Source organism: Poeciliopsis prolifica, unplaced genomic scaffold (genome assembly GCF_027474105.1).
Source record: "Poeciliopsis prolifica strain line A6 unplaced genomic scaffold, Auburn_PproV2 SCAFFOLD001, whole genome shotgun sequence".
NCBI lineage: Eukaryota > Metazoa > Chordata > Actinopteri > Cyprinodontiformes > Poeciliidae > Poeciliopsis > Poeciliopsis prolifica.
In genome coordinates, this window is record NW_026562376.1 from 12,501 (window position 1) to 36,853 (window position 24,353).

General features: G+C 42.2%; 3 protein-coding genes across 6 annotated transcripts in view; all 3 read left to right on the top strand.

Annotated features, from left to right (window-relative positions):
* The first annotated feature begins 4,051 nt into the window (after window positions 1–4,051).
* Window positions 4,052–11,490, top strand: LOC129360090 (charged multivesicular body protein 1a). Its single transcript, XM_055030187.1, has 7 exons — window positions 4,052–4,187; window positions 6,072–6,091; window positions 6,177–6,254; window positions 7,886–8,032; window positions 8,152–8,280; window positions 8,361–8,554; window positions 10,855–11,490. The coding sequence occupies exons 1-7, from the start codon at window positions 4,181–4,183 to the stop codon at window positions 10,874–10,876; spliced, it is 597 nt and encodes a 198-aa protein (XP_054886162.1). The 5' UTR covers window positions 4,052–4,180; the 3' UTR covers window positions 10,877–11,490.
* A 3,297-nt stretch (window positions 11,491–14,787) lies between these two features.
* LOC129359975 (P3 protein-like) lies at window positions 14,788–17,078 on the top strand. Its single transcript, XM_055029996.1, is given in 2 exon segments — window positions 14,788–16,553; window positions 16,556–17,078. Coding segments are annotated over 2 exon segments (1,362 nt in total). The 5' UTR covers window positions 14,788–15,211; the 3' UTR covers window positions 16,576–17,078.
* Window positions 17,079–24,055: 6,977 nt separating this feature from the next.
* Window positions 24,056–24,353, top strand: part of LOC129359816 (Fanconi anemia group A protein-like) — a 35,722-nt gene continuing 35,424 nt past the window's right edge. For all 4 annotated transcript variants that reach the window (XM_055029723.1, XM_055029732.1, XM_055029741.1 and 1 more), the window contains exon 1: window positions 24,056–24,216. In XM_055029723.1, the coding sequence (XP_054885698.1) occupies window positions 24,162–24,216 (55 nt within the window). In that variant the 5' untranslated portion in view covers window positions 24,056–24,161. The remainder of the gene's footprint in view (window positions 24,217–24,353) is intronic.

Sequence of the window (24,353 nt, forward strand, 5' to 3'; positions counted from 1 at the left end):
TTCCCGGCGCGACTTCCGCCGCTTCCCCCGCTCCGGGGAAACCGTTTAAAAATCGGAGACCCACGCCGAATTGTTGTCCTGGCCGCAGGCTTTCCGGTGATATACAACTTTCCTGGGGGGGGACTCCTTTTTACCCGTTTAATCGGAAGTTGAAGTTGACCGACCGGAAAAAAGGCGCTCTTTCGCGGCTTAAAAATCGGGGAAACGGTATAAAAATCAGAGACCCGCGCCGAATTGTTGTCCAGGCCGCAGGCTTTCCGGTGATATATAGCTTTCCTGGGGGGGAACTCATTTTTACCCGTTTTATCGGAAGTTGAATTTGACCGTGCCGCCGATAGATGCTCATCCCAGCTATGGCTCCACATCCCCGGGTAACAGAGAACCGGGACTGCAGCCTCTCTGAGAACCAGGAATCGTTAAAGTGTTTTTAATTCTACCCGGGAAAGGGGACCAGAGCCCCGGGTAACAGAACGGGGACAGCAGCCTCTCTGAGAACCAGGAATCGGTAAAGTGTTTTTAATTCTACCCGGGACAGGGGACCAGAGCCCCGGGTAACAGAACGGGGACAGCAGCCTCTCTGAGAACCAGGAATCGGTAAAGTGTTTTTAATTCTACCCGGGACAGGGGACCAGAGCCCCGGGTAACTGAACTGGGAGAGCAGCCTCTCTGAGAACCAGGCCTGGAGCTCACCGAGTGAGAACCAGGAATCGGTAAAGTGTTTTTAATTCTACCCGGGACAGGGGACCAGAGCCCCGGGTAACTGAACTGGAAGAGCAGCCTCTCTTAGGACCAGGCCTGGAGCTCACCCAGTGAGAACCAGGAATTGGTAAAGTGTTTTTAATTCTACCCGGGACAGGGGACCAGAGCCCCGGGTAACTGAACTGGAAGAGCAGCCTCTCTTAGGACCAGGCCTGGAGCTCACCCAGTGAGAACCAGGAATCGGTAAAGTGTTTTTAATTCTACCCGGGACAGGGGACCGGAGCCCCGGGTAACAGAACCGGGACGGCAGCCTCTCTGAGAACCAGGCCCTCCATCCGAACCACTTACCCCAGCAGTGGCTCCACATCCCCGGGTAACAGAGAACCGGGACCGCAGCCTCTCATACAACCAGGGCCTGCTGCGGAGCTACTCACCCCAGCCGTGGCTCCACAATCCCGGGTAACAGAGAACCACCAACACAGCCTCTCATACAACCAGGCTCTCCATCACAACCACTTACCCCAGCCGTGCATCCACACCCCCGGGTAACACAGAACCACCAATCCAGCCTCTCTTAGAACCAGGCCCTCCATCCGAACCTGCGGACCCACACTTAAGCCCCCTCCCACGGACTAAGCCGAGCAGCCATACGCCCAGTAGAGCCGTGCCCCTGGTAAGGCAAAAAAAAAAAATAAAAATAAAAAAAAAAAACAGTTTAACAACGCACAACCCATTATGAGTCATGGTCCTAATTTTATACATGTTTCCAAGTCATTATAAGCCATCTAGTTTGAGATGAAAGCTCATTCTGATCATAATTTATAGGGTTTGTTAGATAGTGCAGTAAAAACAGAGAATATAGAAGTTAAAATATGAAGCACCACCAAACAATGCATTCTGGGAAATCCAGACAGACATTTTTAAGTAAATTTATGATGTTCAGAACGTCGTTAAAACACATTTCTGGCACATAGCAGAAGCTCAGAGATGAGGTTTGAAGCTCAGCTGTGATTTCTGTCTCAAAAACAGAGTTTGAATAGAAATAAAATAAAATAAAACATGGTTAAGAGTAGATGCTTAAAACCAAAGTTCGTCTTCAGAGCAGCGAGTCCTTCATCCAACAAAGGCTCAGAGATGGCATTTTAAAAGTGGGATTTATTAACAAAACAAAGCTCAAAATAAATCAAATTGGGATCAAATCTGGTGAAGTTAAAGTAAAAGGCCACTGTGGTTTGGGCCACATCACAGTTTGATAGGACGTTCCCAGCTATACTGACAGGTAGAAAAATGAATAGGAGTCTTTGGAGTAGGCTCGGACCGCCAAACGTGGTAGGCATCTGCAGAGGGTTGGAGGGAGCAGAGAAGCCAAGTTTTGTAAAAACAACTTATAATTTTGGAGTTGTTCATTCTTGAAATAAATGGAGGTCAATGGCAGCTATGTCAAGGGAATGAGCAACATATTCTCCTTACCAAGATTGTCTCTCTACCTCTTTTAGTTTAGTTTATTTGCTGAAATGTGAAAGTGGTTTTCGTCTTATGTCCCCAACCCTCCACTAGATGGCAGTATAGGACTGTCATTTTAAATGGGGCTCTCCAAACAAGCCAAGTTTCAACTCAGATCAAAATCTAATCAAATGAAACAGACCAACAAATATTTAGAATTAAAAAAACATTTATTTGATAATAAATTACAAATTTTATTATATTAGAACACTGTGCATGACATTCATAAAAAAAGATATCAGTGTCCAATCATGTTGAACAATATGCAAGGGGAGTACAATAAGGATCTATTTTTCAATGCCTTATGATGTAATACCTGTGGAGAAAGAAATTACACTTGTAAATCAATGATCAAGAAAGAAATACCTGTTTATGAAAACTGCATTATTTTGAGGACATTTTTTAACATTATAATTGCAAAACAAAATAAAATTAGAAAAAAACTGTTTGTGTCATAAAGCGGGGCGAAGATGGTGATGATAAAGCTTAATGATGAAAAGAGGATAAAAATCCTGGCAGCACAGAGGAGAAAAAGCTATGAGCTCATTTCTGGTAGCAAGTGGTGAACAGTAATCGGCCGACAGCGACACGAGAAAACGAGAGAGTTTAGACTGAACAGAGAACTAGAAACACAGGTTGGGTATAAATACACAGGAGGAAATGAAGGGAACTGGAAAGAGTCGGGATCAATCAAGGATAGACAAGAAAACACAAAAACTCAACTGACAGAATCCAAAATAAACACAGAAAAAATCAAATCTTTACAGATTGATATAAAGTTTCAGACTGAAAACAAATTGTTTTAGCTCATTCCTTTTAAATGTATTATTTAAAGGGAAAGGTCTAAAAAGTTGAGGCTGCATAATTACTGAGTTTTTTAATCTATTTTTGTTTTTCCACATGAAATTAAATAGCATCTTGTGACAACTTTTTGTTTCCATTCAGAGATAAAGCAGCATAAGACATGAAGTCTTATGCTCTGCATGGTGAATACAATTTGAATCTTAAATCTCTGCTGCCACTAAAGTTCAGATAACATCTGGAATCTGTTTCTCATGATCATTCCTGAGTAACCAATAGATTATTTTACAGGTATGCTACAAGTAGCAGAAATGTAACAATATTTAAGAGCAACTGCTTCACATTTTTTAGATTAGGAAAAGTCCAGATGCAGCAGAGAAAGGGTTAATCTCGTCAATCAGATGTATCTCAGAAGAGTTTCTTTTAGAAATAATTATCAGGCTGATGATAATTTCTCATCCCACTACTGCAATACTTTTTAGTTTGCTGAGATTAATTAATAATCTGTAAGTAACTGAGTGCAGATGAGGCGATATGAGACGTCGCTGCCCGACTCCTCCTTTGAGAATAAAACCAAGTGAAGGACCAGCATTGCATCTAATTTCCATTAGTGACATTGTTCTGATAGCACTGCTAGAGTAAGAACCAAAACCAGGTGTGAAATATGACATTATGTTCAGTGTTGTCAAAAGCTTTACAAAAGTCCAGAAAAAGGATAAAAAGATTTATGCTCTGATAACAGCATAAATCATTGTTCAGTCTGATTGTGAGCATTTAACTTCTGTTGTCTTGTGTAGTAGGCCCCCCACCGAGGCGAGACATTGAATCCTTTATTTGCAGAAATTTAAAGTGTCATTATTTAACATGGACTTCATCATAATCAAATGGAGAACACATTAACATTTTAATATGGCTTAGAGATCAAGTGTGAAAATATTGAGCTCCTCTGCATTTTCCTAGTCGTCTGGTTGTCGAGTGTTTCCACCTCAGCCCAATAGGGGGCGATAACATACCTTGACGTTTTCGCTTTTCATCCAGAGAAGAAGAAAGGAGGCGGAAGAAGACGGCAGTGGAACCAGGAAGAAGGGGCTTATTTTAACCTGAACAGGCTCAGAACCGCCAAAGAACCGTCAGAGCGTTACTTTCTGTAATTGTCAGGCATCGTGTTCGTGTCGAGATGGAAGGTGGGTTTTGTTCTGAGAGATTAAGACTCTGTGTTGATGGGATTGGTCTGTTTTTAAGCTGATCACCGGCAGCTACTGCTAGCCTGGGCGCGGATGCGGTTTGTTGTTGTTTTCTTCATGTTGAGCTTCGACTTGAAGTGAATCTGATCATTAGATCAGATTCCAGCTGGATTCACATTACTGGCTAATAACTAAGCAGAAACTTCCTGAACTTTTCACCTGTACAAACTAAAACTTCCAGAAACAAATTTTTTTGTCATTAAAATTTGATCATTTTAAAACGTCTTGGCAAAAATATTGCATCATAATCTATGTTCATGTAGCTGAGGCTGCTCTTAATTTGTAGGACGGTTTAAAGGCACTGTTCAGGTTTGTCATTGCTCTCAACCTGGAGTGTCGGTCAGAACACTACTTCTATTGGATTCAGTTCAGGACCAGATGTGGGGCAGCAGGTGGAAGAAGGAATACATGAGGCAGGATCCCTTTTACTTTCTGTATTCAAGTTGGGTCACAGATCTTAGTCCAACAACAGTAATTGGCATCAAGGTATATTTGGTGGGTGTGGGTGAGTGCTTCAGGTATGTGTGTAGGTGTGTGTGTGGTCTCCTAGAATAAACAGAAATACAGAAATAAGTTTCAGGTGTTCTATCATTACACATTACTATTACACCTTAGATAAACTAAGAAGGAAATAAATAAAGCCTAAACAAGCTTAACATCAGAATTACTATTCATAAGTGAACTAAAACAAATGAATTAATATCAATGCCTGTGCGCCTGTCAAGTACATCGCTCAGCGCTCTACAACACACATATAGTCGATAGCTCGGACCTAACGGTAAATAACGGTTAACAAATAAACTCCGAATCATTCATTTAACTTCAGCAAACAATCAAATATAATAACTTACTTGTCACTAACGCACACTTATAAGGCGATCACACATATTCTGCCCCTCTCACGTATTAGCAGTGGCTCTGTTACCCCACCTCCCCCTCTGATATCAGGAACGGTTCTCTTTCTTACGGCGATGTGATGACGTCATCGCCGCCCCCAACTCCGGTATGCCCTAAGTGGCAAAAGTAACGCTGAACAGAAATCACTACGAACAGTAGTAGTTAACAAACTTAGCTTATTTAAGGGGTCTTTTGAACAGTTCATTTATTATTATTGACCTTAGAAACCAGACATTTTTAATAAAGTGCCTTAAGAGGATTTTGGCCATGAACCTGTCCAATTTAAAGGCGACATTAATATATGACTTTGTTAGCTTTATGAATTATGCTGGCAGGCCATCATAACATCACATTGTTTATTTGTCTTTTCAGGTCATTTGTTTTTAAGTTCTGTTTTATGAAATACGCTATATAATTGTGATAAAATGTTATTATCATGCATCAATAAAATGAAGAAAAAAAATTATTCAATTCTGTACCATTAGTCAGTATAATTACTTTATTGTTATTTAGATGTAGATGTTAATGAAAACCTGAAAATAAAACTCCAGTTTGTTTTTTTAAATAAGACTAAGAGGACTTAAATCTGGTGTTCATGGAAGAAGTCCAGGGTCAGTCGTTGTTGCACTGCGTTGGTGCAGTTTCATCTGCGCAGATGTGATTTAAAGTCAGATGATGAATTCCAGCAGGTTTGTTCAGTAATTGGTTGGAAGAGCAATTTTCTGAAATACTGAGATGCTGTTTGATGAATGCTTTATAACAATGAAATTTAATATTTTTAGTATTTGCAGTGAATCTGTTTATGAATTGATATTTGTAATGTTTTCAATTAACAAAAGCATTATTCGAACTGTATCTATGGTCTCAAAAGCAATATTGTGAAGTTTGCTCTCATTCTTTTTAATGCTCTCGACTCTCTTTCTCCAGAAACACTCTTTCAGCTGAGGGTAAGTCCCGAGATCATATTTGATCTGTATTGTCTATACAAGCTAAAAGTTTATACAATTGACACTTTTTCCTTTTTTCTCACAGTTTACATCGAAGCAGCTTGAGAGACTGGCAAAGAAGGCAGAAAAGGAATCAGAAAAGGAGCAGGCCAAAGTCAAGAAGGTGAGGATTAGAAGCCGGTTTGATGCTCATTGTAGTTCAGGACGATCCAGATTTTATTCTGCTTACTTATTCTCTTTCTGCATTTGTATTGTCACATCTCTATGTTGGATGAAACATGCTGGAAAGGCTTGAGATGATGGATCAACAAATAACAAACAGACGAGAACAAAATGACTTGATCCAATTTTGGGTTGGAATATTTCTAATCGGCAGAATTTGGAGTTCAGTGAACAATTAGATTTTAAAGTGCCGTACAGAAAGTCCAACTTGTTTGTCGTATTTAACGCATTGAAATGCAAAGATTGGGTGAGGCGAAGATCAAAATCTGCTCAGCTCTGGAGTCCTAGGATGAGCTGAAGATGGAGCAGAGGGTCTTTCACAGCCTAACCTGCTGGGAGGTTGGTCAGAGAACAGAACTGATTAATGGTGCTCTAAAACCCCTGACTTATGAAGACCCTAAATCAGGTGTGTCAAACTCATTTTCGTTTTGGGCCAAATCAAGATCATGAATGCTCTTAAAGGGCCGGTTGTGCCAGAACCTGTTCACAAACTGTTAATATGTCAATGAATTCTTAAAATTACATAATATTATTGAAGATTTCCCTTCAGGAACTTATAATAAATGTCACTGTTTATTTACTCGCTGTATAAATCATGGACTATAATCATACATCAACTAAATTCTCAAGAAACTGGAGGGATTGATTGATATAAATTGGCAGTAAACAGATAAAAACTGCATTGATATGATTGATAAATAATATTTAATCACACTTAGTGTTTAGTGTAGTCTGTGGAGGGCCACATAAAAAGCTACGGCGGGCCGGATTTGGCCCCCGGGCCTTGAGTTTGACACATGTGCCCTAAATAAAATCCAGTGACTGCTTCTAGACCTCACCTAAACAGAGTCCACTTCTCAGCAATTTGGTATTAGTATAAAAGTAGCTGTTCTGAGAAGAAGCCAAAAGCACCTCAACTGCTCTTGAGGAGCTACAGAGATCCACAGCTCGGGTGGAACCATCTATTAGTCTTGAACTTTATAAATCTGGTGTTCATGGAAGAAGTCCAAGGTCAGCCGTTGTGGCACTGCGTCGTGCAGTTTGATCTGTGCAGATGTGATGTAAAGTCAGATGACGAATTCTTGAAGGTTTGTTCAGCATTTCTATATATTTTTGTTCATCATTCTTCTGGAGCCCATAATCACATCTTGAAGATGGATATGATCATCCTTCAGGTGGAAATCTGGTGCTGCACTTTTTCTCCTCACATTCTCAAAGTGGTCAGACTACCTTGATGAATAGTCAGTAGAAGATGACTCAGCATTTTCTCTAACATGTATTCATGAAACTCACCTGTCTCACCTGGTCCTTCATGCCAGTCAGAGGAAGGTTTTATCTGGCACCAAAATGGCCGCTGATCTGTTACCTTAATTGGGAGTAAGCAACATTATTTAGTTTTGTTCACTGAAGTTAAGCATGTCTTCACCTCTGGATTGGTAGAGGTCTTAATGAGTCTTATTTGTAGAAAATGCTTATAATTACCTGAGAGACCAAACAGCTCTCAGTGCTGTTGTGTTTCTTAAAGAGACGATTTAATTACAAAACAGAAATAGTTGAATTTATTCTCAACAGGCTTTGCAGCAGAAAAATGTTGAATGTGCTCGAGTTTATGCTGAGAACGCCATCAGGAAAAAGAACGAAGGTGTGAACTGGCTGCGCATGGCGTCCCGAGTTGATGCGGTGGCCTCTAAAGTCCAGACTGCCGTCACCATGAAGGGAGTGAGTCTCACCAATTGGATCACCTCAACTTCTGTTTCCCCCAGAAGTCTAGAATTTGATGCTTCATTTTCTATTTTTGATTCAAGTTTATCATACATTGATGTGATTTCCTGGTCTAGGTGACTAAAAGCATGGGCCAGGTGACCAAAGCCCTGGATAAGGCTCTGAACTCCATGGATCTGCAGAAGGTTTCCGCAGTAATGGATAAGTTTGAGAGCCAGGTTCAGAACCTTGACGTCCACACCTCAGTGAGTCGCTGCAGAGCCTCTGTCTGCTCTCATGCTTCAGAAACTCCCTCCCTAACCTCACCTGCTCCTACCTACACCAGGTGATGGAGGACTCCATGAGCTCAGCCATGACACTGACCACGCCCCAGGAACAGGTGGACGACCTCATCCACCAAATAGCAGAAGAGGGCGGCCTGGAGGTGATGGACCAGCTGAATCAGCTTCCTGCTGGAGCGACGTCACTGGGTGGAGAGAGTTCCCGGAGCCAGGAGAAGGAGGACCAGCTGTCTCGGCGGTAAGGGTCACATGCCGGACCAGGTAGATTTGTTTGAGATGAAACACCTGGTGAGGCCTGGCGGAAACCAAATCTTAAAAACACAAAAATCTAAACCCACGTAAAGGAAGAAAACCAATGAACACAGACGCATTAAAACAAAGTTGTGTCTAAATTAATCAAAGCATTTACAAAGAAATGCAGATTAATAATGGCTTTAATTACATTAAAAAAGAACAACTCCTTGACTAGAAATCTTTCTCCGGTTTGAGTAAGGCTTAGCAACCTGGAAGGTTTTAACCAGGATCAGAGTGAAGATTATCCAAAGAAAACATCAGAGCAGGTCAGAAACAGAGAATTAAATCAGATTGGATGAACTGAAATAGGACAGAAAACTATTTAGAGTTGTTTATTGGTGACTCAGTTCAGTCGGTACAAAATGTTGAGAAAGCACCTTGGTCATTCTTTAGACTTTATCTTAGTGGCATCATTGCGGCAGCAGAACTAACCTGTGGTGAATCATGTGAACACTAAATCTCTCTCTGCTGGACAAAAGAATCATCATTCAATATTGTTTGAAAATTACAATAAAGTTTTTCTACTGGAGGGTGTGTAGAAATGTCAGTGCTGATGTATAATGATATCTAATAATATATGAGAGAAGAGAAGCCAGAGTGTAACAGTGAGCTTATTCTTTCCTAAAATGAATAAGAGTCTCCTGGAGTTGAAGTAAAAATATCCCAAAGTCACCTTTACACACAATTATTCTCCATCCGCTTCATTCTGGCTCTTTTCTGTCCACTGGATCTTTCCTCTGATCTCTGGACTTTTTGGCGTCTATAGGATCAGCAGGAACATCCAGGCCAGAAATCAGAAACATTACGAAATGAAAAAGTTCAGCCAGAAACATTCAGGGCGTCTGAATGCTAAAGGACCCTCCTCTTGAAACTGCAGTCTGGTACTAAAAGGTTCTGCTAGGAACCTCTGGATCAATCAGATCTCTACTAGAGCTGATTCTTTATCTGTGAGAATAGGAGATTATAATCTGGATTAACAGGGAGCCGTTGTAATTTCCAGCAGATGTTTGGGTTCAACCTCTGGATCTGAGGTGAAGCTTCGGGTTCAGACTTCAGTCTGAGGAATATTTCAGACCACCAGAGGGCGGCGTGGTTCAACACAGTGAAGTATCTGAGCGAGATTTCCAGTAACTAAATAACTAAATCTAGAATAACTTTAAAGTATTTCCTCAAATCTGCGAAACAGAAAATTATTCTGGGAATCTGAGAAATTATGCAGCTGTTACATAAAGTATAATATCATTGAAAAGTTCATTTATTTCAGTAAATTTTGGTTTATAGTTTATATTAACCCAAAATTAATTTTACATTAAACCAATAAAAAATTCTTTTTTCCAGAAAACTTGAAAAGTAAACGCTCTGAAATGTCCTGGCAGATGCTGTTCTGGATCTGGACCAGATAGAACCAAACCAGAACCAACAGGCTCCTCAGACCTTCACTGATTAGAAACTTTAGCCTTCCAAAGCCAGATTCATGGACACATATTTTCAAATGAAAACTTTGGATCCAGTCCTTTTCTTGTTACTCTCAGGTCTGGAGTGGTTCTGTGAAGGTTGGAGCTGATGTTCTGAACCAAACCCTCTGGACTTCCTCCAAGCTGTTCAACTGGTTCCGCTTCTATGGGCTGCAGTGAGCCCTGCTGCTTTAGAATCTTTTCATCACACAGCTCTTCCTCCACTAAACTTTCCAGCGATCTTCATTCTGTGAATAAAGCTTGTTGTAGCTTTCCCTAAAAGCTGCTTGCAGAGGGCAACAGTCAGCAGTCCTCCAGGGCCGCTGGCCGTCCTGCAGGTTTTAGATGAGCCACAGGTCCAAAACACTGGAATGAAACGGCTTCATGACCTCCTCCTCGTGTGGATCGGTTCTCCAGAGCCTTAAAGATCTCATTGTTCTGTTCAGGTGCTGCAGCAGAGGCTCATCTAGAAGTTTCAGGACACAGGCCCTCCAGGTCCGGAGTTTGACTCCTGTGATCCAGAAGGAAGAAACAAACGTTTCCTGAGAAGCAGAAAACAATTAGACTTCAGACCTGGCAGGGTTTATTTTTCTGATAGTAATTCATTAATATTCCAACTTTTCTGTTTGTTTTTATCACACTGTATGTTGAGCAGCAGGAACCTGTTGAACTTTTTATTGAAACTGCTCTAATGATTTGAACTGAGCTCAGTTTGTCTGGATTTTTGCTGCATGTTTTTCTGCTGTCAGTTTGCTGAAATGCAGCTGATGTGTGAAATGTTTGTTTGCAGGTTGGCAGCTCTGAGGAACTGAAGGCGCTACTGCATGGAGGAGCAGGACGGCAGCAGCTAAATGTTTGGATTGAACTGTTCCTGCTGGGAGAACTTAATGAGTTTATTGATTTTCCTCCTCTGGCCTAAAAATAAACCACAGCAGCCAGGAATAGCATCAGCTTTACCTACTGGCTTCATCAGTCTCCTCTTCACTCCACTCACAGGAATCTGGATGCAAATGTTGTGAAATATGTTTCTGGTGATGAGCTCAGCTGGTTCATTATAGACCAGATGCTGAAACACTAACAGGTTTATTCCTCCCGTTTCTCTTCTGTGGGGTTTAGTTCAGTTTCTTTTCTGCTTTCAAAGCCTTATGTTGGGACGCAGCTGCTTCTTCTTCAGTGCCTAGAAAGAGCAGCCGGACGTTTTCCTCGCTCAGAAACGTTTTTATTCGTTTTTAATAGTTAGTTCTGATCCATTTATGGTTCAGAGAACCATAACGTGCTCCAGATTATCCTCTGCAGCGTCTCCACCGGCGAGGTTCTGATCCGGTTGCAATCTGGTTCGGGTGCGGTGGAGGTTTTATTTAAACTGGTCAGCACTTTTTGTTTTCCATATTTATCTTGTAAAATAAAGTTCTGCCCTCTGTTGTCAGTCAGCCGTTTGTTTGTCCCAGAAGCCAAAGACATTTTTCAGGCCCTGATTGGTTGGATTCTCCACAGGTTTAATTATAATCCGATCCATTAACATAATTATGCAAATCTTGAAGCGTTGTTCACATTTATTTGTTCTTCAAGTAAATCAGAATGGAAAGTTCTCTTCGATGGATCGTGATCCATAAATCTGACATCAGTAATCATAAAGGGAAAGACAGGAGAACATTTCTACTCTACCGCCTGAACTCAAATACACCTTAAATCTTTCAAGTCCAATTTTTATCTCTTTTCTCAGAAGAGTTTTTGCGGCGCTCGTATTTTTTAAAGTAGACAGACAGGAAAGAGGAGAAGACATGCAGCAAAGATCGCCTGGACCTGGAATCGAACCCGTGACGTCCGCGTATGAGGACTGAGGCTTCCACACGTGGGGCGTGCTGACCCGCTGCACCACCACAGCACCAAGTTGATTTTAATCTGTTTCCAAACTATTTACTTCTTAAAAAAAAAAACCTGAAAGCATTTCTGTTAAAAACAAATAAGAGGGTTAAAACAGAACTAAGTCATAGAAAAGTGATTTAGTTCAGGCTGACAAAAACGACAAAGTTGAAGTTTAACCTTATTGGAAACTATTTAGAGATCACGTTATATTTGATTATGATGCCACTTATGAATCAGACTTCAAAACAAAACTAATCCAGTTAAAAAAGTTTGAGACATTTTATTCCCAAATCTTCCCACTATTGTCAGAAAACCTGAAAAATGCTTTTTGTTCTCTCAGTGTGAATGAATAAATCCAGAATATTATTCTGATTACCGTAATAATCAGATATAAAAAGATTTCAGTCTTTTACAAAAATCTGAATTATTTTGTGAACTTTTCCTATCAGACTCAAGTTCATCTGCCTTTCTGTTTCTCATGCATGTTGAACTTTAGGAAGAAAAGTTCACTCAGTAAAGGTTCTGCTTATGATCCAGGCTGCAGGGTTGCTCCTCTGTGACCTTTGACCTCTTTGTCTGCAACGTGAGAGAGACAGATCTGTGAAGGATCATCTTCATCCCTCTTCCTCCTCACGGAAGTTAGAGGGATGATGCCGACCGAAGCTCCCCTCCCCCACCTGTTTCTCCTCCTGGAGGCCCGGCCCAGTCCTCCCTGATGTGGGATCATGTTGGAGAGTCCCAGTTCTCCATTTCCTGTTTTAGGAAATAAGATCCTTTTGGATCTTATTTCCGCCTAATGTCAAGCCCTTTCAGGCAGACTATTACCCAGAATTCATTGCTGCATGTGACGTTTTGAGTTAAAAGGCAGAATTATGACAAGAATGTTTTTGTTTATTGAAAATGGTCTGAAGAGGCAAAAATCAGAAACAAAAAATTTTTGATGTGAGAAACTGAAAAAAAGAAATTAATAATATTCACAAACTGTGAGGAAAGTCAAACTTTCAAATGCAAGACAAATTCCCACCTTTGTGAAACTGATTTTTCCTGCATGTGTAACATTTTCTGTTTCACTTTTTTCACAGTGACTATTTTTATCTATTTATTTATCATATTAAAGTTTTGGTTACTTCTCATACTATTTTCACTTTCTTTGACTTTTCAATAAAGATGAAAAACAAATTCCTATAAGTCCACCTTTTAACTCAAAAGTCACATGCAGCAATGAATTGTGGGTAATGCACTTAGCCAAAGTCTGTCTGAATGCAGGTACAACTTTATACACGTCAACAGTTTCTGCTTTAGCTACGTACTAATTTCTCAAAACTGGAGTAAAGTCGTCTGTAGCTTTAATAACAATAAAAAGAATATGACAGATCAAAAAACTCAAAAAGGGCACGAGGGGCATAAAGAATAAAAGGGCAAGCGCCCCCTCACCCCCACCCCCCCCTTTGCCCATGGCTGTAATGCATCCATTAAAAAAATCAAAAACATGATAATTTTAACTCACCTTTTTTTATAGATCTTTATTGAGATACAGAATACATAACAGTACAAACATAGCATGCATTGTGGTATAATGTCTGCCAGGAGAGACTATATCACCATAACATTATAGAAATACATTAAAGAGAGAACACAAAGAGCATCATAGGTTTAGTATTGGTGGAGTTTTCAATAGGTCTGATCTGTTGTTTGAACTCATTTTCAAAAATAGAAAGAAGTAGTTTTTCATTAGTGTAACAGGATTTGTGAATGAATATAGTAAGATTAATAAACTAAAAATGTGCTGTTTGGTTATTGGGTCGTCAGTGAGGCCAAACAATACATGTTCAAGAAAATAGGGAGAAAATGAAATGGAAGAATAAATCCATCAGGCGGGGTTGGAACAATAAATCATAGTGCAAATGCTTTTCCAAAATTGAACAGAAAAGGAGCAAATAAATGAAAATAAACGTGTTTTCCTGCTACTCAGGCAAATACGTCACACTTGTGGAAGGAACTGTCTGCTGTTAATTTAGAAATCAACACCAGACAAAGTTGTTTTGATTTCACTCTCTGGAATAACACCAACTCTTTAGGAAAATTCACTCAAATTTGACTAAACGACCGTTGAATTAACTCTTCTACAAAACTTTAGAAAGAAAAGTTGACTCGGTAAAGGTTCTGGTTCTGATCCAGGCTGCAGGGAAATTGAACACTTTTGATTTTGCTGTGAAGGACTCAACTTGGCTTTGGTTTTTCCTCCATTATTTTCCTCGCTGTAAATAAAGGAGGTGGCGATCACGTGACCGCCGCTGTGGTCACGTGACCGCCCCTGCTGACGCAGCGCAGCTCCATGGACCATCAGGGTAGTCATGGTTACAGTGGAGGAGAGGAAGTTTCTTTCAAAAATAAAAGCCTATTAATGGGCATTTATTCCACCTGAGATATTAATCAAACATTGTTTGGAACTAGTTCTGGTCTTAACGAACCAAATGTGAACTTTGGTCACTAAACATCACTCTGAATAACCAGGAGGCACTGAAGCTGAATTTCTTGCAGATGATTGATGTAATTTTCTAACTGGATCACTGTGATCCAGTCTAAGTCTGGAAACTCATAATAATCAGGTGAAAACTCGAAGATAACATCCCATAGTGGGAACACGAGATTCACACTCGTGTTCCCAAAAATGATGAAGGACTCCTAATTTTTAAAAGCAATAAATGAAGAATGAGAGCGAGAGAAGAGCTGGAGTCCATTTTGATTAATGATAGGGTTCCTGTCAATACTCCCATTTTATCTCATCCTGAGATGAGACGTTAGCTCATCTCAGGCTTTTACTTTGGCAAAGCTAAGCGGAAGTCTGCATCTTCCATTAACCAGCTTGACGTCACGCCTCGGCAGAAGGCTGCAGCGTCCGTTTTCATTCTTTTTTCAATCGCTTTTCGTCTTTCTGGAGAAAAAATGAGCGCAAGAGGCGAAGCTGCGGTTCTTCCTTCGGACTGAAGACCAACCGGCCGGTTGTGGGTTGGATTCCCGGAGCTGCCGCGGTGCAGCTGGGCTCCGCCAGGGCCGGACAGGGCGGGGTGATGCTTCGGGTCCGGTATAAAGGCGGTACGAAAATGGGAACCAGACAAGACGAGGAGGCGGCCGACGACGCGGAGCTTTTGTACCGAAAAGAGGAATGAGAAGTTCGGCGTGCCGGCTGATCCGGGCGGCGGTGTAGCCGCCTGCGGAGCGCCCTGGCGGGGCCGACGCGTGTTTCTGCGGCGCCCCTCCGCCCTCTGGCCGCCACTGCGATGAGGACGCTTTTTACTCTCTGTTTGCTCCTGATCGGCGGACCGAACCGGACCTGGGCCACCGGCAACCTGACCGTGGACAGCAGCACCGACTCCAGCCGGACGAACCACTCCGGCTACATCTCCATCGGGGACGGATCGGCGCAGGAATTTGAGTTTCCGGAAAACACCGAAGGAGTGATCGTGATCTCCAGTCGGTACCGGGGCTCCAGCCGGAAGCAGACGGTGAGGGTTCGGTCTCTGGACCCGGAGGTCCTCTCCGTCCTGAATGTGACGGCCGGCGGCCGGGAAGGACCGGCCGGAAGCTTCATCATCAGCATCCGCTCGGGCTTCCCGGGCCGGGCGCCGCTGCAGATCCAGCTGCTGGACTGGGACCGGGACTCGGTTCCGGTTCTGATCGAGGAGAGGACGGACTACTTGATCAGAGTGGAGCCCGGCGAGGCCGACGCGGCCACCCGGCAGCTGCAGTCCGGGGGCCTGTCCCACTTCACGGAGAACCCGGTGCTGTTCGCCTTGCTGCCCCTCATCTTCGTCAACAAGTGTGCCTTCGGCTGCAAGGTGGAGGTGGAGGTGCTGCGGGCTCTGCTGCGCCGCCCGATGGCGCTGCTGCTGGGGGTTCTGGCCCAGTTCCTGGTCATGCCGCTGTATGCCTACTGCGCGTCCCGGCTGCTGTCGCTGCCCACCGCGCTGTCCCTCGGCCTGGTCATCACCTGCTCCGCCCCGGGGGGCGGCGGCGGCTACCTTTACAGCCTGCTGCTGGGGGGCGACGTCACACTGGCAATCTCCATGACGCTGGTGTCCACGGTGGTGGCCACGGCGGCCATGCCTCTGTCCTCGGCTCTGTACGGCAGGCTGCTGGGCGTCCACGCCGCTCTCCACGTCCCCTTCGTGAAGATCTTGGGCACCCTCCTCTTCATCGCCATCCCCATCTCGCTGGGCATGGTGATCAAGCTGCGGCTCCCGGCTCTCACCCGCGTCCTGCTGGTGCTCATCCGGCCCTTCAGCTTCGTGCTGATGGTCGGCGGCATCTTCATGGCCTACCAGATGGGCGCGTCCATCCTGGCCAACGTGCAGCCCCAGATCGTGGCGGTCGGGGTGACGGTGCCTTTGCTGGGCCTCCTGGTCGGCGCCGGCCTTGCCAGAACCGCCAGGTTGGCTCTGCCGCAGAGGAAAACCGTGAGCATCGAAGTGGGCGTCCAGAACAGCCTGCTGGCCCTGGCCGTCATGCAGCTGTCCTTCCGGCGAGTGGAGGCGGACTTTGCGTCCCAGGCGCCCTTCATCGTGGCCCTCAGCAGCACCTCGGAGATGCTCCTCATCGTCCTGGGCTCCTTCATCTGGCAGAGATCTGCTGTCCTCAGGAGTGACGGCTGATTGTAGCTGCAGAATGGACCTTTGGAAACCTGTGGACGTCCGTCTGCCTTGGTGGCGGCGGCTCGGTTCCGGTCCACTCATCACTGTTGTACAGCGGACTGATCTTTTCTGCTCTTTTAATGTCATTTTTGGTATTTTTTCATGGAAACCAAAGGCCTTTTACCCCTGAGAGTTTTGTGTGTTGCTCCTTTTTCAGATCAGATTCTACTGTGAGCTTCTTCATGCTGATATTCCTCTGAAGACAGAACTTATTTTTCTACAAGATGACGTTTTGTATTTCTAAATTCAGACTGAAAAGGTATCATGTTTACAAGTGATCTACGTGTCTTAGCCTGCCAGGGGAACATGGCTGCTTCAACAGGAACACCCTTCAAGGAACATGATGATGTGACTTTTTCCTTCAGAAAGTATTTGCCACTGATTGTGTCTTGGATATTTCACATCCATGTACTTGAATATTTGAAAATGAAGAATAAAGTCCTTGTGAGAGCTTTAATTTCTCAGCTGTGTGTTTTGTTTCATTTCTCACCAAGTTGTGTTTTTTCTCCTGGTGGTGAAACTTTCAGCAGCTCGGTGTGAATCATCACCAATTGCTTCTTTAATTCGGCTTGTTGCAACAAGCTGCAAGTGGTGCAGAGCCGGCCACGCTAAAGTGTTCACACTCCTGAACCTTTCCACTGTGTCATGCTCCCACTAGAAATGCTGTTGGATCTGAAAAGACTTTTCTATTTGTTTTACAAATAAAAACTCATCCCCCTTGTAACACCCACAAATAAAACTAGCTCCATTCGTCAGATAATTTCAGGGCTGAAAGCTGAAAATTGTCAAATGATCATTTTCAAAATGATTTTTGTGCTTAAAGTTTTTCTTCTGCAAAGTGTTAAGTGTGTAAAAACCACAAGTGAACTGGTCTGACGCTCCTGAAATGTGAATAAAAAGAAAAATGAGGAAATGTGAGTTTACTGACTTGTTGCAACATGGGACAAGGTCCAGATTTTATCTGATCAGTTTCACACAGGTTCAAATTTCACAAGTTTCACAACAACACTGTGGCCGGAGCTAAACACTTTCAAGGTGGGAACAGAAATGTTTGCCTCTGTTCGGCTGCTTTGAGCTCTCAGGAATGTTGCGCAGCTGAAAATTGTCCAAACAGGAGAAGCTTTAAAATGGCTGTTAGGGGAAGTCCAGCAGAAACAGGAAGAAGATGATGTGAGTCATCGCTGTGGACTCCTCCTCTGCTCGGTGTGCAGGATAATCAACATGAACAGTGGAGCCATGGGTGGCATACAGCAGCAGCATTACAGTAAATAAATCTCCCTCTTTTTAAATGTCATTTGTTTTTGAAAATTGTATTTAAAGACATTTCTGTATGAATTGAACCTGAACAAAAGCCCCCTGGAAATGAGCATTTTATTAAAAAGTTAACTTGTCTTTGCAAAGAAACGATGAATACAACAGATTAATGCGGGTCCATTGAGATAAGTTATATTTCAAACTATTTAAAATAGAACAATAAACTATGTAGAACTAGAAGATGAGTCCTTTTAGGCGTCTGGATCGTCGGTCGATGTGATGGATCACAGGCAGCGGTTTGGTTTTGAGCCATCTGCACTAACGCTGATGAAGAACTACCTGTGCTTTAGACCACAGAGAGAATTTTAATGGTATTTTTTCACAAAACGCTGCAGAGGACTGGACTTCCACAAGGCAGCTGTCTTGGTTCACTCTTGTATGCTATTTCTACAAATGATCTACCTTTTATGCTAAAACATGCAAAATTGGGGCGTGGCGCAGGGGTCAGCACGCCCCACGTTTGGAGGCCTCAGTCCTTGACGCGGACGTCACGGGTTCGATTCCCGGCGACTTTTGCCGCATATCTTCCTCGCCCTCTTTCCTGTCTGCCAACTGTCAAAAACACAAATCACTAGTGCTGCAAAAACTCTTTGGAGGAAAAAATGATTTGAAAAAACATTCAAAATTAAAAAAGTATGCATCTGCAAAATCAGGGTCTGGATTGGCATTTATCTTAAACAAGGAATTGGAAATTCATCAATAGATCAATGGGTTTTAGATAATACATTTATGTCAAATACATTAAAAACAAAACATTTAGAACGTGGTTCAAACAACTCTTAAATATAACCCAAAGCTAAATGTGTCAATGAAAAAATCAATCATCAAACAAGTAGCAGAAACTAAGTTACTTGGGATCTTTTTGGATAACAAACTGACTTGGTGAGGACACACAGAAGGTGCCTTGCATGTCAGAACTTTGATTTATTTCTCAGGTGGAATATTGTCACATAATATGAAGATTTAGTACTGAATTGTTCTGACTAAAATAAACTCAATGCGTTTTAGTTTAAACTGGCTAAATGTCCATGATGGGATATCAGCTTCATTATCTCAACACGGAAAACTTTAAAATGCCAGAGTCCATGATTTTTCTTTGCTCCTTAAAAAACAGTTGAAGTCACCAGACATTCAGTGATAGGATGTTTTCTTGTCGGCTTTACCTGCAGAGTGAAGACAGAGCGTCGCTCTCTTCCTTTAGCGCCAATCAAAGCTGAAAAGAAGCTTTTAAAAAGGAAATGAAAATCATTTTTAGCTTTTCATTAACTTATAACTGGAATGGTTAATTATTTTATGCTTGATACATTTCTCAACATTTTGTATGAACTGCAGCTACTTTGCATTGATATGCTAAATCTGTCATCCCTCATATATTTGAGTGATTTCTATTGTATGATGTGTGTTTTTAATAATAATCCCAGCGAGTGGCGGCTCTAAGTAACAAACAATAAAGTAGATTTGTTGTTGATTTTTACATTTCAGGACATAAAACACCAACTTCAACTCTGTTTAGTAGTGGAGAAGCAGTAAGTTAAAAACTGCTTCCCTACAAGAGACAAGCTGATGATCTTCATCATCTGCTCCTCATCCATCTGTGAACAGGTCAAGAGAAGTTTCAGTTTTAACGGATAAAACCTTTTCCTTCTAGAAACAAGATGGCTGCCGGTCGTAGGTCAGCAGAGATCCATCCGGCAGAGACAATATCCTCTGAACAGATGAGATAAACTAGAGGTAGTTGGACATAATGGGAGCCATTATGTCCAACTACCTATGTTTGAAGACAAACCCTTCAAACAATCTGTCAAGCACGGTGGTGGAAGGTGGAACATGTGGGCTTTTCTTAAAACCACATGTTCTGTGAACTCAACCATGAACCCTGCAGGATCCCATGCTGTCTGCAGCACAGTGGGAGCTAAAGCTAGCAGATGATTGGTCCATTCCAGTCTCCGTTTGTCTTGATGCATAAGTTAAAGAGGACACAAATGCAGAGGCAGTGAGTAGATTTGAAGACTTTAATAAAAAATATGAACAAAGACTTAGAAAAACACATAAGAAACAAACAAAAGCACAAAGAACATGGCTGGGATCTAATGCAGCGGAAAGTGGCACCACAGACTAGGAAATAAATGTAATACCAAAAAATAACTAAGAAACATAAAATTAGAACAACAAAGAGTAACTAGAAAAAAGAAATAAGGTAAAATCATTCAAAAGGACTGAACTAAAATAAAACACAAACAAGGCTGATTGAATCAAAGACACACAGAATAATAAAGAAATCTGAAAAACAACTGAAACAATGAGCCAAGGTCTGAACATTAGTGTAATAAATAATGGCACCGTTTCTTCTGTTTATGTCTCTTCAGACTCGATCGGAATGATTTCAGGACCTGGGAAGCATCGACTGCAGCCAGCTGGCTGCACATCTCCCTCTATTTATTTCTCTATGCAGTACATTAGTGGCACAATAGGCAGATGGGCTTTTTTAAATATTCAAGAGGACAGGATGAATTAAGATTTCATGAGTTTCTTTTTGCAGCTTTTATAAGAAGCTTTTCTGTTGCTTGAACGTCTGCAGCAAAGCCTGGCAGAAACCAGTGCCTGGTGGACGGCTGCTTCACTCAACTTTCTCTAAGTTTGTTTGAATTTTCAGCCTGATTAGTGATTATTTTCTGCTTTGTACAATTGGATTAACAGAAAGCCTGAAGATGTATTGAACAAAACCACATTAGAGGACAACTGGCTGCTTCTGAGTAAAGTCTAGAACCCAGGAGGTCAATAACGGGCCTGGGTTCTGTTTCACCTGAGAATCAGAACGTGAGGAAACATTGGGCGGGTCCTGAAGCATGAGCTGCTACGCCTTGTTCTGTGAGACATTTGGGTCATTGAGCCTGGATCAGAACCAAGTTAATAGTTCTGTTTTATACAAAGGGAGAATTTAACCCTAACCGACTCACTTAGATATTGAAAAACACTCCTGCTTCATCTTCTATAACTTTCATACAGAAAATGCACATTAATGAATTAGACCAAATGCTTGCTAAAATCTGCAGTGATGGAAGTATCAGATCTAAAGTGAGTGTGAAGTGAGAGTGCCGGATCATCTGTGGAAGAACAGAGAGCAGCAAACTGGTGCTCAAGTTCTGACTCCAGGAGGAACCACCCTGAGCTGAAACTTTATTTATCAGTGACACAATAATGTTGTTCTGCAGCTTTACTCAGATTTCGCCTCAGCAGCCAAACAGGACCCTGATTTTATGCTCTGCAATGCAAAGCAACATAAACAAACAGACAAAGCAATCTGCTAGTACAACAAGATATTCTAGGACAACTTGCTAAGAACCAGAGGAAATGGATCAGATGGTCTGGAGTCACACACCGAGTCCACCATCAATAAGGTTCATATATTTGTGGCGATGATGCGCCAAAACTTTACCTGTCAAGCACTTTTAAACTGGAAGAAGATTTTGATTTTTAACAAAACATTTATTGTGCAATAATTTAACCATCAACTGTTACATAATCAGGTCAAAAAATTAAAAAAAATAAATAAATATTTACATGATCAGCTTTTTATATTTTAGGTTTTCCTGGTCAGAAATGATGCACTAAACACTCTTTAAACATAGTTGTAAAAAATACTTGAAATCCCGAATGGCTCTGTGGAAGCAAAACTCCAACCTCAACCTGGCCTTGATGTGACACTTTCACAGAGACACGGCTTCAAGCTGGGCTCCAGCCTGCATTTTGGCCCTTTGAGTTCAATAAATCACCATTTTGGCTTGGGCTAATAAATCATTTAAAATCTGGGATTTAAAACTAGTGGCTCGACTGTGATGTACACCGCTGATAAAAACGGAATTGGTAAAAACCACGGCAAAGAGGCTAAAAGTTCTGGTTGAAAAAATGTAAAAAACTACTAACTACTACAATCTATAAAAAGGTGAAACACACTCTCGGACAAATTGCAAAAAGGAAACTGATTTGGCACCATGAAGAATCCAGATCTCCAGTCCGTTTTTTTTATTGGAGGCTTGCATGAAGTCCTCCGCTGAGGTTTCTGCGCTCTGAGTTTCATTCCACACACTGATGGCCTTTTGTGAAGTTTTCTTGCTCAGGATTTTTCTACAATATTTGTACAGTACCTTTGGGCCTGTTTTACATAAATCCATCCCTGAGTCCACTGTCCTCCTCAAAATCTGGATCCAGGAAATGACCTGGAGCAGGTCATTCGGGTCAGGCAGGTACTTTTCTGCATCATGTAGCTGCAGGAGCCGCCTGTCATCCGCTCCTTCACCCGCTCCAGGAAGCGCCGCATGGGTCTGGCTAACCGGACCCCAAGCAGCGAGCCAAACTCCTGGACGTTAGAAAAGTCCAGACCGGCCACCTGCGCCAACCGCTGCCGGGTCACCGACCCGGACCTGAAGAAGGCCTCAGAAAGGCCCAGTACGGTGCTGTTCTGGACGTCCAGTCTTGCTCCACAGACCAATTTTCTGTCATGTCCAGTGTTTCTCTGTGTGTTTGTTTGAGTTTTCTGTCTCCCTGAGTTTCCTCGTTGTCCTGTCTTCCCCCTTGATTGCTCCCAGGTGTGTCTCGTCCCTGTGATTACGCTCTGTGTATTTAATCCCTCCTGTCTCCTTTGTTCCTTGTCGTTGCTTGTCTTGGTTTGTGCCGTCCACCTGTATGAACAATGCTACCGGGTTTGAGTCCTGGCTTCCGCTCAGCTGTGCTGCTTGGCCGTGGACCTATTGAGTTTTTGTATTTTTTGGATCATTATCATCATTAAAACCACCTTAAACCTTACCTGGGTCTCGAGCGTCTGCCTCACCACCAACATCCACACCATTCCATGACAGCTTCTTCTAAAAGCCAATGCTGAGAGTTATGCTCCTGTTAACAACATAGTTTAAAAAGGATTTGGAAACATTTTGATAAAACTGAGCCAACCTTTTAGCTTGTGTTGAGAATTAAAAAGAGGAATAACTTGATTTAGCTCGTTAATTCATTCCTCCTTGTCCTAGATTCTTGTGTCTGTATACATGTGCAGGGAGAAAGAGCAATCATACGACATCAGACTTCAGATATCCAGAGTTTTATCCAGAGAAAATCAATGCAAGAAGAATGTTACAATAAGCATCTCACCTAGATCATCAAAAGTCCAAGACATGACAAAACAGAAACAATTAACTGAGTAAAAAGGGAAATAAAAACACAAACAAAAGATGCATCTTTTGGGAAACTCTCACTCAGCACAAAGAGATTTGAACTCCTGCTGTGAAACAAACCATTTTATAATAATGTGTATTCTCCTCATTTAAATATATGCATTAGGAGGTGTGTGTTTTCCTTTGTGGGCCTTCCCATTGATTTTATTACCTCCTGATATATGGATCGTCAAACTGGGTCTCTGCCGTACCAGGCGTCTCCTGCAACTCTCCCTGAGCTAAATTTACTTCCTCTGTCTGTTTTAGTTTTCTGACTCAAATGATTCCACAAGAAAGTAGTTTGTATTTTTAACCAAGCTTGCACAAAATGTAATGCTAAATAATGACTATAAGTTTGGATCTAAGAAGTAACTAATTCAAAACATGCTTAAAGAAATATAGTTAATTCTAATATAGATCAAATTATTTATAAAAAGTTTTAAGATCCTAGTGAACTTTTGAACCACGCTAAGGAATTTGTTAATTGTCTGGCAGACAGCCTCCCTGTCTAAAGAGAGTTAAGGAAGTCTCAGTCTGTCTTTCTTTAAGATCCTCCCTATACAATTCATGTAAAACTTTTAGAGTGGCCAGTTGTTTTAGTTTGGATCTTTATCTAAGTTTGTCTTAAGTAAAGATTAGCCTGTGTACTATTGTGCTAATTTAAAATTCTATTTCAACACTTGAAAAGACTAAAATCAATTAAAAAACGAGCAGCATCCAGGGTTAGGTCCCTTCCTGTTGCTGCAGCAGCTCCTCCCTTCTCCTCTCACTCGCTCTTCTTCCACTCACACGCTCCTCTCAAACGAAGAAGAAGAAGAAGAAGAAGAAGAAGAAGAAGAAGAAGAAGAGGAAGAAGAAGCTCTCACCTGATTGGCTGCAGGTCCGACCAATGAGAGCATTAAGCGCCAAGAGGAAACATGGCGGACACAGAACGTAGGAGCAAGACAAGTTAAACCAGAACTTTTTTTGGAACCAGAACCTTCTCTGACCCAGAATCGTCTCGGAACCGGAAGCTTCTCTTCATGTCCCTCCAGGCTTCCTGTGGGTCGCAGAAAAGGCCGCTCTGCTCCCTCCTCGGTGAGTTAAAACACCTGTCCAGGTGACCGGGTAACGTTAGTAATGTTCTGGTCATGAACGGAGTTAAAGCTTTAAACGTTCAGCAGAAACTGAATAAATATCAACCGAGATAATAAATATGACGCTGTTTTCTAGAC